General features: G+C 32.7%; 1 protein-coding gene and 1 pseudogene across 1 annotated transcript; one reads left to right on the top strand and one right to left on the bottom strand.

Moving 5' to 3' along the window:
• Nucleotides 1–4648: 4648 nt before the first annotated feature.
• LOC107647510 (pentatricopeptide repeat-containing protein At1g71460, chloroplastic pseudogene) lies at nt 4649–5798 on the top strand (annotated as a pseudogene).
• A 673-nt stretch (nt 5799–6471) lies between these two features.
• Nucleotides 6472–8214, bottom strand: LOC107647509 (uncharacterized). Its single transcript, XM_021105120.2, has one exon. The coding sequence runs from the start codon at nt 8168–8170 to the stop codon at nt 6809–6811; it is 1362 nt and encodes a 453-aa protein (XP_020960779.1). The 5' UTR covers nt 8171–8214; the 3' UTR covers nt 6472–6808.
• Nucleotides 8215–14301: the final 6087 nt, after the last annotated feature.

Consider the following 14301-nt stretch of genomic DNA (forward strand, 5'->3'; position numbering starts at 1 on the left):
GAACAAATTAAATCAAATAAAACTTGAAATGTAAATTGGAAATTGAATTTCTTGAATTTGAAATTACGAAAAATTTAAATTAAAAAAAAGCAACAAAATACCTTCAACACAGTTAAAGAACTTTGAGTTCAAAAGACAGCACAAAAATTTAAAGAGAAAGAAAAAAGAACATGAAAAAAAAAATGTACATTGCAGAAAAGGAAAATTACAAGAAATTTTAAATGAAAAGTAAAAACATGGAAGGAATCCTACAGAAAAAAAACTCGAGGCAGACTCAGAAAGTCACTGAGATATGAGTGTGCGTGAGTGCTTTCTGAAAACGAATTCTAGCCCCTTGACGCTTCTGAACCTTCTTAATTTATAGAACAAGCTGACCAATCCCATTTTGCCAAGTGTCACCCCTCGAAGAGTTCAAAAATAACTGTTTCCGCCAATTGCAAATCCAAATAACTACCCTTTGCACATCTCACCGTCAATCTCGATCGATATTCAACTTGTTGACCTCATTTTTTGACAAACCTAAGCGAATCGAAACCTTCTGTATTAGTTTCCATCTCTCGACTTGACATCCCTGTTGATCTTGTCTTATTTGGCATGACAAATCCCACAACAAAACCGTTGCTAAATCTGTGGGTAAAGCCAACGCTAATGTGCGATGCTAAATCCGACGGTAAATTTCACAGTACTCAGCGTTTTTCTTGTAGTTATATAGCTTCTCAAAAACTCTGATGGGATAATTGAAAATGTACCCACCATTTCATCATCTCCCTCTTCAAAATATCCTTCATCAAGATAAGCATCTTTGTCATTTGATTTAACAGGATCAGCATCGACAACTTTACCTTTACCAACCTGTACTGGAGACTGTATTACTTTTGGATAAGTTTCAGCATCTGATGGAAACACCACCCTTCTATGAATATAAGGTTTTGCTCTCTTATCCATAGAAGTCAATGGCTTCTCTAATATAACTCTTCGGAAATATCTTCTACCTCGATTTCTCTTGTCCTTCCTTAAGGATATGGATCGGATAACGACCGCGATTGAATCCTTGATAGCCCTTTTGAATGTGGCGTTGTCGATATTCTTGTACTTCTCGATCACAAAACTCATGAAAATTCTTAATCCCCTAAACTCCAATTGCTTTAGAGCAATTAGATGAAGGAGAATAATTCTGTTGAGGATTTTGAGAACTTTACCCTTCTTGATATTGAGAAAGATGCCTCTAACGGATTTGCTCTTCTTTGTGAGCTAACTCATTTTTCATTCTTTCTTTTTCAAATATTGCAGTAGCTTCCGCATCGAAAACAACATTGCACCTGGGACATAAAGACATGTCCCTGTCTTTTAGTTTCTGGTGCATCAAGAAATCTAACAAGTCATCCCCTACTCCAGGATAAACCTGTCGGACATTAGCCTCAAAATCACCCAAAGTGGTATCAATTTCAAAAGAAGTGAAACTAACCATGTTCACTCCAAAAAATTGAGGCTTAGCAAAATTCACACCTGAATTGAAGGGATCAACATCAACCTTCGTATCTTTTTTGCCTTTATCAAACTTTAACCTTCCTTCTATGATCGCTTCTTGAATCAAGTCCCCGAAATGAACACAATTATTAGTCGAATGGCTAGCTAGTTGCTTGATGAAACTTACAAAAAGGTTTTCTTTTCAAATTTTTAATTGAGGGTAAAGTTTTTTCCTCTGGTAAAACCAATTGTTTATCTTTAAGCAACACATCAAGAATTCATTCTGACAATGAAATATCAAAAACTATACTTTTTGCCACCCTTATGCTTTATTTCATTAACTTTATCAATATTCGAGACTTTCTTCAATGAAAAAAAATATAAGGTGGCTCTTTTTTCAATTCAGCCAAATTGACTTTGAAGAATTCATTTTCAGAATCTTCACTGGAAATCTCCATATCCACATAAGAAACTTTTTCTTTTCGAGCAAGAGATTTATAATTTTTAGACTTTTTTTCATTTTTAAATGCTGCTTTTTTCATTTTAAGCAACTCAACTTGTCGGACCCTCTCAGCCAAATGAGCCAAATTGGGAATACGAACATTCAACAATTTTTTACGCATATAAAAACCTAAACTCATAGTTGCAATTTTGACTACCTCACTCTCAGGAAATGTCATATAGCAACAATTACGTGCATTTTTGAATCAAATCATAAAATCATCAATCGATTCATTTACTTCATGTTTGATAGCAACCAAGTCAGCTATGGTGACATTCTATTCTCCCTTATAAAACTGGACATCGAAAGCATTTTCTAATTGCGCCCATGTTAAAATCAAATCAGGCCTTAAGTTTGAAAACCAAGTGAAAGCATGTTTTGTTAATGAAGAAGGGAAAATTTCATTTTCAAATTTTCATCATTTGCCAAATTTTCTATTTCGACCATGTATCAAGCAATATGCTCAATAGTCGATTTTTCTACTTCCCCGGCAAACTTAGTGACAATCTTAGGATTCTTTACACCTCTTGGCACTTCAACCGTTTGTACTTCAGCAGGGAAAGCCGACACAAAATAAGACCGATTAATAAATTCTACCTTGATGCCTACTCGATTAAGCACATTTTTGACAATTATAATCATTTGATAATGATCTCCACGCTGATTAGCACGTACCCTGTGTAACACTTCATCAGCATTCTGATTACGTTGAACTATATGAGGCACAACCTCATCTTCATTGGGATTAACATGTAGGTTCCCTTGTCCTATACCCAAATTTTTGGGATTCATCCCGAAATTCTGATTATGGGTTGAACCTCATTATAATCGACAATTTGAGCAATTCGTTCGACTTGTCTAGTCAAACGCTCATATTTAATTTTGTTATTGGCCATTTTTGCATTCAAAATGGTAGCCATTTATTGAGTTAACAAATTGACTAAGTCATGATGACTCTCATCGATATGTTGTCGAAAAGTAGCCACAAACCCCGAATTATTTGAAGTTGAACCAGCATGATACTCTCGATTTATTTCAGAATGAGAAAAACTAGGTTGATTATTAACTGCACTTGTTACATTCCCAAATCGAACTAGGGGTGCAAAATTTCTCATAGGAGGAGTGTAATCGGGAGGAAGACCAAAAGGAAGCTAACCTGCGGTTACTGGCAGTTGCACTGGAGTTAGAGCAATTTTGGGACTTGGACTACACTCACTTCCTCCAACAGTTGCATTATTAACCGCAACATTTTCTCCAGAAACAGGATTTTGAATAACTCCTTCTGCAATTGTTATTAAACTTGCAAAAGTTTGGGCTATAACAATAGGAATATTATTATTTGAAGATTCTAAATTACTGTTGGAAACTTCTTCAGCCATATTAATAATTCTCCCGTACCGAAGTTGCATGCACTAAAACAAGACCACAATGAAAAAATCTTTGACACAATTTCGTAAAAATTGTCTCACCGGGCGTGCAATTTGTTATACAGATCTTTTGTAAATATGAATTAGTTCGATATCTAGATTCTAAAAGCGAAATCTACTCCTCTTTTATAGATACGAGTCTCGAAAATTGCACCAAAGACTCCATTTTTAAACAAGTTATACGAAAGAAAACTTGAAATGTAATCTGAAAATTGAATTGCTTGAATTTAAAATTATAGAAAACGAAATAAAGAACTTGAATTTTAAAGAAAGCAATAAAATTCCTCCAACATAGTCGAAGGACTTTAAATTCAAAAGAAAGTACATAAATTTAAAGAGAAAAGAACTTGCAAAGAAAGAGTAAATTGCAGAAAAGAAAAATTACAAGAAATTTTAAATGAAAAGTAAAAACATGGAAGGAATCCTGTAAAAAAGAAACTCGAGACAGACTCAGAAAATTACTGGGATGTGAGTGTGCGTGAGTATTTTCTAAAATGAATTCCAACCCCATGATGCTTCTAAACCTTCTTAATTTATAGAACAAGCTGATTAATCCCATTTTGCCAAGTGTCACCCCGCGAAGAGTTAAAAAATAACTGTTCCTGCTAAATGCAAATCCAAATAACTACCGTTTGCATATCTCCCAGTCAATCTCGATATTCAACTTGTTGACCTCATCTTTCAACAAACCTAAGCGAATCGAAACTTTTTGTATGGTTTTCATCTCTCGATTTCAACGTCTCTATTGATCCTGTTGGTCGAAGTACTAACAAATTATTCTCTGAAATTATTATTATCATCGAAAATTCTAAGAAGATGAAAATAATTAATCTTAAATAAATTTTATTCAAACACCAGAATAAAAAGGAAAGAAAGTTTGTCCACATGCTTAATAATCGCCTTAGACCTTAGTTAGTGCGATCCCATTAATTACCAATATCACGCACATCATTAATTAATTATACTTCAATTTTCAAATACTCCATATTATAAACTTAATGAGAAATACCTTCTCTTTCAAAGTTCAAAATTTTTCTTAACAGCCTGTTTGAAATGCATCTGATTTGAAATCATAGATGAATTAAATTCTATTCCTTACTTTGGAATAGAAAAAAAATATGATATTGAATTCCAGGGAGAATTCCAATTCTCATTTTACCCCCATTTACAAATTAGACCTACTTTGGTCTGATTTCAAAATCAATTCTCACCTAAATCTCACTTAAACTGTGCAATATCAAAAATACCCCTGTCCAAATTATAATATTCCATAATCCCTTTTCAACCATGGCAGCCTCTCTCTCCCTCCAACTTCACTCGTTCCCTCCAAATCTCACATCACCTTCGCCATCCTCCAACACCAAAATCACCTTCCAACTCTTCAACTTCAAACCACCACTCCCAAAGAAACCCCACCACACAACAGAGCCGTCCCAATTCCCCACCACCAAGAACCACCGCCATCACCATCACCACCACTACAAGAAGCTGAAATATTTCAAAGAGAAAGATGCATTTCCATCCTCCTTACCCATCCACACAAAAAATCCACGCTCCATCTACAAAGACATCAAACGATTCGCGCGCCAAGACAAACTCAAAGAAGCACTTACCATTCTCGATTACGTTGACCAACAGGGAATCCCTGTCAACGCCACCACTTTCTCCGTTCTCATCACCGCCTGCATTCGCACCAAGTCGCTACAACATGGTAGAGAAGTCCACGTCCATATCCGAATCAACGGCTTCGAAAACAACGAATTTTTGCGAACGAAGCTTGTTCACATGTACACCTCTTGCGGCGCTTTGGAAGAAGCCAAACAAATCTTTAACGAGTTACCCTGTAACAGTGTGTACCCATGGAATGCGTTGTTAAGAGGGTCTGTGATTGCGGGTAGAAAGCACTACCTTGATGTGCTTAAAGCTTATACTGAGATGAGGGCATTGGGTGTTAAGTTAAATGTGTATACTTTCACCACTGTGATTAAGAGTTTCGCCGGTGCACCTGCCCTTTTCCAGGGCCTCAAAGCTCATGGGTTGTTGATCAAGAATGGTTTGGTTGATAGTTCAATTATTAGGACAAGTTTGATTGATTTATACTTCAAGTGTGGGAGGATCAATCTTGCGCGCCGCGTGTTTGACGAAATTCCCAGCAGGGATGTTGTGGTTTGGGGAGCAATGGTGGCGGATTTTGTGCATAACAGGCTGCAGAGGGAGGCGTTGGAATATGTGAGGTGGATGGTGGAGGAAGGAGTGGAGGTTAACTCGGTTGTGGTGATGTCAGTTCTTCCTACAAGGGTCATGTGAGGTTGATTTATTGATATGGATTATGAGTATTTTGTTTTAAATTAAATTTTGTTATGTTTATGGCTTATGGGGTTATCTCATTTTTTATTTTATTGTTTTTTAACAAAAACATGATCATATCAAATGAGTGTCATATGCACACAAATAAGATTATAGAAAAAAAAATGAAAAAGTTATGAGATGTTGATTTTTTTTTTAAATAATTTAAATTTCTCATTTTTAAAAAAATTCCACCTATCATGATTTTATGGATGAGATGGATCTAATTGATAAGGTTGTGTTAGACCAATTTTACTTATAAGTGATTTATATAATTATATTATCTAATTTAATTGATAAATAAAATTATACTTAATATTTATTGAAGGATAAAAATATCTTAGAGAAATAATGTAATTCATCAACAAGTCATTCCAAACAATGGAATTCAATTCTATCTCATTAAATGAGTTAGTTGTTCCAAACTAAAGAATTGAATTCTATTTTTGTAGGAATTCATTTTTCGATGGAATTGAATTATAATTCTATCATTTAAAATGTCCAACACAAAGTGATCAATAATCAATTTAAATATAAATGAACATTTTAGAAGTAACAATAAAATAGGTGTAGCATCAGCCATGTAAAGGATATGGCAATAATCTTCTCCAATAACCTTTTTTATACAGGAGTAACCGAGAAATATTACTACATAATAAATATGTTTTTTTTTTTAAAAAAAAAATGATATTACACTGAACATATTATACAATTTACAACACTCTCATTTGCATCTCAAATTTCAAAGCTTTCTTGTTCTAATTAACAAGTGAAATCAAGAAGAATTTATGTACATTATCATGTAAAATCTCAAATTGATTTGAGAAAATGAACAAACTAGTCATCATCGCACATAAAAACGTAGAAAACGAAGGGATGCTTTATTCCGAAAATTCAAAAAAAAAAGGGAAAAAAAGAAAGTAATTGTTTTTCTACATGTACTCCCCACAAATACTAAGCACGAGTTTAATTAACATAATCCTAACTTGTTTCTGCCTTCAAACGGATGATCCTCATCTTCATCCATGACCTTCTTCTAGTAGCGCGTACGTTAATTAGAATAAATTTACAAAACTACGAAAAGAGAAGCAAAACCCGTAATAACCGCACCAAACAAACTAATCTTGGTGCGTGAAGAACTACCAAAAGAAGGAGGTGCGTCTGCAGCAGCATCTGAAGGGCTTATTGCTGTAGGACCATCAATGGCTGGACCCGGAGAAATACCCGATGAATCAGGTGCTCCTGCATTTGATGTTGGCCCTGCATTCGGTGCAGCTGGGTTAATGGTGTCTCCAGAAGGTGAAACAGCCACCGGTGTTGGTGCGATTGAACTTGCTGAACCCGGTGATGGTGACACACCACTCGAACCACCACCACCGCCTGCTCCACTTGGTGAACTTGCACCTGGTGAAGACGATGGTGGTGAGGTTGACGATGATCTTCCTTGTGCCGGACTTGGTGCATTTCCGCCGCGCCCTTGAGCCGGGCTTGGTGCATTTCCACCGCTTTTTGTAGGAGCAGCAGATGTGGAGGAATTTGCAGTTGAAGGCACTGGATTCACAGCGGTTCCGTTGGCCGAACTAGACGCATTTGCTCCATGTCCTGTACTTGAAGGCACCGGTTTTGTTCCCGCGGCGGCCGGAGTTGCAGCTTGTGGAGGAATCGGAATCGGCTTTGTAGTCCCTGAAGCTGCTCCTTTGGGTGCATTTGCGCCTTGTGATGGAATCGGTGAAGATGCTCCTTGTGAAGATGCTGGTTTTACTGCACTTGATGAAGCTCCTCCTCCCTGTGCCGGAATCGGTGAAGTTGCAGCACCTTGTGAAGGTACTGGTTTGGTTGCGACTGAACCTGTTCCTGTTGCCGCTGTAGCATTTGGTCCCTGAGATCCACCGGGTTTCGCAGCATCTTGGCCAAGCCATATAATAGGTTTTGTAACCTGAAGAATTGAGATGTCGTAGGGTTGGGTGGTTACAGTTTGAACAAGCTTGACATCTAAGGGGGAGCCAGGTGCCGCGCAGCCGAAGGCGATTTCGCCTTCGCCGACAAGGGCTACCTTGATGAATCCTTGATTGTTTACGGCAAGCCCTGTGGTTTGATAAAGCGTGGTGAGTAAAACATTGCTGCCTTGCGCTAACATAAGCTTCCTTTCGTCGTAATAATCAAGAATCACGTGAGTCATCAGGATCGCCTTGATGGTATCTGGTGACTTTCCGGCTACGGCGCTCATAGCAGCGTTGTCCATCACCATCACCGTCACGCTTTTCCGGCTGTTGATTTGGTCCACAATCTTTGTATCCGTTAGGAGTTTCTTGAATGATGAAAACTCTGGATATTGTGATAGCATTTGTGCAATGTCAAATGCATGTGAGGCAGAAAAGAATAGGATAAGAAGTGCCAAGTGTGGAAACAATGCACTTTTGAAACTCATTTTTTTTTTCTTTTTGTTTTTGGTTTTTTGTTAATTTTTTTTTGTTATTTTTTATTTTTTGGAGAGTACTAGCAAAACCGAGGATGACGAAAATGGAAAAACTTGTGGTTTTTATATAGTGTTACATGGGTGTAATTGAAGGGTTCAAACATGAATGTTGGAATTGGTGAACTATGAACCTCTATCTACAAACTATTTGGAGGAGGTTGTGAATGGTTAAGCATGCATGGTTTGTATGATCAAACAAGGAGGGTGTATGAGTGTATATTTTTAGGGATAATCATAATTTGTGGTTACTTTAAATTTGGACTTTTTTAATTTTTTTATTTGTTTTACATGTTAGCTTTCACTCATAATTTTATCTATAGTTAGTTATTATTCTAGTGCCATTGACCGTTGCTCCTGCTCATTTCCTCTCTATCAATTGTTGTTCTTAATAATTTCAAAATTTTATTATATAAACATTTGTTAATTAAATTATTATTTAACAGCACTTAAATAAAGACCCAATATAAAGAGTCATCTAACTAAAGACGACGACGGTTATGTGGATGTTGAAATTATGATTTGAGTTTCTTTATCCACCAAACTCCTAAACATGTTAATTATTGTTTTTATGATTTTGTTGAGATGAGATGTTGCTATATTTTAAGATTGATAAGTCATGGAATTTTTTTTTTTATGTGGGTTGATGATAAAGATAATGCAATCCAAACTTGAGAGAGCTTACAACATGACACGAGAAGCTTTAGCCACATTGGAGAGAATCTACATGAAGTTTATTTTTGTCATTTTCAGAAAGAAGTTATAACTCCACAAGAATTGGCGCGCGGCTATAGTTTGCTCATCAAATAGAGAATTTAGAAACTGATTTCACCGTTGTAAACTAATGGTACATGGATTTAGGGTTGGAATTTAGGATAATGTTATTGATAAAAGAATAAAATCAAGAGTATTTATTTAAATTGGTCCTTAAAAAATTTTAAAGTAGATGTTTTTGATTTTTAATAAAAATTAATTATATAATAATTGGTCTCCATATATTTTTTTTTTTTTTGTATTAGATGAATTTGTCCTTTTTGATACCACTCCATTAAGCACTAAAACAGGATTTATGTGTATAAAATCTTATCTGCTTGATGACTCATCCGTTAAGCGTTAGTGTTAAATTAAAATAAATTGATCCCCCTTAAGTAAATCATTTATCAAGCAGATAGATTCTCAAGAAAATCATGTATCAGACAGATAAGTCTCTAATCATTTCATTTAACAGTTAGTTAAACCCTTCCATCTTTTTGAAACTAGATTTTATACACATAAATCCAATACTACTTCATAGCTTGGCTATCATGCATATAAAAAAATGTATTGGTATGATCCAAAAACTCTTAGGCCTACATCCTATATACGAAGACACTGAAATTAGAGAGATGTGTAACAAAAAAAGATATTTGTGCCAGAGAATTTTAATATAGCCTAAATATATTTGTATTATTGTGATCATATTTGTATTGTTTATGTTTATATTGTTGTTATTATATTTGTAGTCTTATGAGGATAATTGCATATCTGTCATTATGTTTGTGTAAGGCAAACAATTATAAAGTAGTATTCGATTTTTATGTGTATAAAATTTGGTTTTGGGAAAATGAAAGGGTTTAGGTGACTGTTAAATGAAATGATTAGGGACCTATTTGCTTGATATATAATTTCTTTAGAGATCTATTTATCTGATAAATAATTTTTTAAGGGGATTAATTTATCCTAATTAAACATGTAGCGATTAATTGGCAAGTCACCAACTTGATATGACACATCAGAATATTTCGTTTGTGCTTAATGGAGCCGTATTAAAATAGATCAATTTATCTGATGCCAAAAAACATTGAAGACCAATTATAATTGTTGGAGACTAAGATGTTCACTTCAAAATTGTTTAAAAACTAATTAAATAAATACTCTAAAATCAATCGTTATGGAGGTGTTGGTTGATAGAGTGTCTACTTTGTGATGATTGTCTTTGTTGCAAATCTCATAGAAGGAAGAAGATGACGAGGGAGTAGATGGCTTAGGGTTGGAATTTTGTTTAATTTAGTCTCAAATTTAAGCGTCTAATGAATTGATTGTTGTTCTAGTCAAGAACTACTCATGGTGGTGAAACATGAGGATGATCGGGGAGCCACCAGTCAGCCGTTGACCCGGAGTCGGATGGGAATGATGTACGTACAAAGATTTCGACTTCAAGTCCGTCTAAGATCTAAGAGATACAAAAATTAGGATTAAAAACGATACTTGCAAGAAGTTCTATATATCCCATTATTTATAACCTTTGGTGGTTGGAGATTTGGGGAGAATTTGTTCCTAATTCTATCACGTTTTGTGGGATAAGGTCATGATTTGGATGGGTGCGATCCCCAAATGAGCCAGCCAGATGTCTTCCGATCCAACTCAGTAACTGACTAGCTATTTTGTATTGATTGGGAAGGTCAACACTAAAGAGAGGTTGAGTCGGTTTGGGATTATCAATCAAGAAGATATTATTTGCGTGTTATATAACAAAAGTGTTGAAAATGGTCACCATTTATTTTTTGGTTGCGAATTTTCTTAGCAGGTTTGGTGTACTTGGCTATCATTTATTAGTAGGCAATAGACGTGCCAGGAATATTGAGAGAGCATTTCTTAAGTTGGACTGAGATATCCTACAACAAGGAGGTCCGTAAGAATTGAATGATGTGTTTCTTTGTGATTATTTAGAATATCTAGCTTGAAAGGAATTTAAAAATTTTTCGGCATACAGAAAAAGGAGTTGAAGAGATTACTCATTTGTGCGGTGGTACAAACTACAAAGAGTGAATAAATGTAGATTTTTTTGTTGTTGATGGCAATATCGAAGATGACAAAAAATAAAGTTTATCCTAATTTTCTTTTTTTGATAGTTTGCTAATTCTGTTTGTTATTTTTCATACGCTCTGCTTGTTGTGTTGAGCTAAAAAAGAAGTAACTGACTAACTATAACAATTGTATTCCCTTTACACCGTCTCAACATGCTTAATATTATGCCAACTAGCGATAATGATCCACATAAAATCTTTAATTGCGTTAAAATAGTGATTAACAGAAACACTATTTCAATTTACAATTTAAAATCGAAGGACTATTTTGTTTTGATTAGTTTAAAAATCGAAAGACCATTTTGATTATCAGACTAAAATTATGAAACTATTTTGATTGTTATCTCATAGAATATAATTCAATTTGATTTCTTTGTTATGTTCCATCACGTTAGTTTGTTCACATGTTTCAAGGAACTCTTCCTGAGCATAATTGTTAAGTTTTTGGAAATATTGGGTTAGAAACGGTAATGCTAGTAAAATATAAAAAAAAAATAGTCAGATTTTTTTATTAATATTTTTTTGTTATTAAATATTTTCAGATTAAAAAATAGTTTTTCAACAATTAATATTTAGCTATTTCTTATAGCGAAGACCAAGTGGCTCTCACTTTAACCCTCGAATTAGCATAGAAATTATACCGCTTTATTTCACCAAACAATGATAAAGTTGTTAAATAATCAAACTCATTCAAATCCCACGAATTAAATAGGTTATTGATCCGTTTACTTTTTATCTATTTTAATTCATTGATTTAAACAAATTTTAATCTTACATTTTTTATAAAAGAGAATGCTAAGGAACTAACTAACACTTTTAATGTAAAGACAGATACTCGACTAATGTTGACTCAAATATAAAGCACATAAAAAAAAATTGATCATCGAACATTTCTTTCCCGCAAATGTGTTAGCTCTACAAATTCAACCCATTTTGACATTGTTAAATGGTCCTCGTCTTCTATCAATTTTTATAAAGAATTTCCATATCACAATAAATAAAATTCTACTTCAAAAAATCAAAGACATTACCGTAAAAATTTATAAGAAAGGTATAGATAACCAACAGTATTTTTGAACAATGTATGAATAATGTGAATTAATAGAGTTAAAAGAATAAATTAATCTTAAATTTAATTAGTAACATTAAATTAGGATATAGTGTATTTTTATATTGACCATATATTAACAAGAATTAAAAAATGCTTATAAAGATTAGAACTTAAACTCTAATTTTTTTATTAATCAAATATAATTATGTAAGCTTAATAAATAAAAAAGACACGTACGTACATAACAAAGACCCATATAAGAAAAACTATAACCCTAAAACCCTAATTAATAGGATAACAATTTTCAAATTAAATTCTTAAAAAAAAATTCTTAGTAAAATAATAAATAAAATACCATAAATATTGATTCTCATTCTAAATTTTAACATAATTCATGGACTTATTTCAAATACCTTAACATTCACAAGAATGTATAATAAGCATGTTCTTCCTTCATATGAACTTGTAGCAGCGATGGAATGTCGAAGTATTTGTTGCATATACTACAATTACTTGGATTATAAGTAACTGGATTGTGAGACTTGCTCTTATGGGCGCGCAAATTTTTTGAAGTTGAAAACTTTTTATCACATTGATCACACTCGTATTTCTTCTCTTGATCAGACATGATGAACAATATTCAATATTCAAGTAAGAAAAATATGTAGAATAAAATAATAAAGCAAATAATAAAAATGTATTGAACAACTATTATGGTATAGTAAGTATATATAGAAAAACTTTGTATGCTTTAAAACAAGTGTTATATTTAGTTTTTTAGTATTTGATTTAGTTTCCTTATTTGAAGATATTCTTAAAAAATATAATATACATACATAAAAATAATGAGGGTGAGATATAAATAAATGTAATTTTATGCAAATTTTGTAATATTAAAATTAAGAAATACCACGCAAGAATCATTAGTTATGATGATGATATATGATTGATTTAGAGAGAAAAAACAACAGCAATAACAATAAATATTAAAAAGATATGGAAGGTTAAATCAACAAATAAATTAAATAAATCATATTGAATGCTAATAATGAGAGCAAACAATTAAAATAATAGTAACATCATAAAAAAATATTTCATATCTAAGATATAATAATATATTTTTTATTTAAAATGCATATCAAATGATATATTTAAAGAAAATTTAACTTGGATATGTGTATTCTAGGATAACATTTATTCATATATATATTTGGAATGTAGATTGATTTTTTTTTTAATAAAGATTTTATAAGGATAATATATCTACCAAAATATGGAAAGAAAAAAATTAAATGTATTTTTAGTCTTTATAAATAATATTCCTTTCGTTTATATTATTTGTCTGCAGTTTGTACTTTTACATTTGAGTATTTGAATTTTTTTTTTTTTTTTGTAGAATTATATTTTTTTTTTACTAAAGATTTAGGATTTAGTGCATGTTTGGGCGCTATTATTTTGTTAAAAAAAGATCTTTTTTCAATGAAAAAAGATTTTTTTTTATTTTTTAACGTGTTTGGCAAATTTCTAGTAGTAAAAGTAAAAGCACTAGTAAAATAAAAAAAAGATCTTTTTTGAGAAGCTGTAATTTACATCTTTTTTTAAAAGATCTTTTTTCCTTAAAAAAAAGATGTTTTTCATGTAATAAATAAACAAAAAAGTACTTTTATATTGTTATACCCAAACATAATTGATTGATAAAAAGACCTTTTTACATGAGATATCCAAACATAAAATTACTTTTACTTCTCTATAAGATCTTTAAAAAAAGATAACTCAAAAAAAGATCTTTTTTAAAAAGCTCACCCAAACAAGCCCTTAATCTAAAGCTGAATAAAAAAAAAAAAAAGCAATAATTTTTTGGTTTCTTTTATTATAATGCAGAAATTCTTTTAGAATGATTAGGCGGCCATGACCCATGGCTAAGTCCAAACCTAGTAGTATTAGGTTAATAATAAACTAACCCAAAAAATAATTTACCACAAATATTTTGATAAAACACAACGAATAGTAACTTAAGATAAATGTAAGAGAGTTTGAGTTATTCTAAATCTAACAAACTCAAGTCAATTCGACCCAATGGCATATTTATCGGTTTTGATTTTTTTTTTTCTCCATTAGCTTTAACCCTTGAATTAGCATAGAAGTTATACCACTTTATTTCACCAGACAAAGATAAAGTTGTTAAATAA

Source organism: Arachis ipaensis, chromosome B6 (assembly GCF_059453495.1).
Source record: "Arachis ipaensis isolate K30076 ecotype BB chromosome B6, ASM5945349v1, whole genome shotgun sequence".
Taxonomy (NCBI): domain Eukaryota; kingdom Viridiplantae; phylum Streptophyta; class Magnoliopsida; order Fabales; family Fabaceae; genus Arachis; species Arachis ipaensis.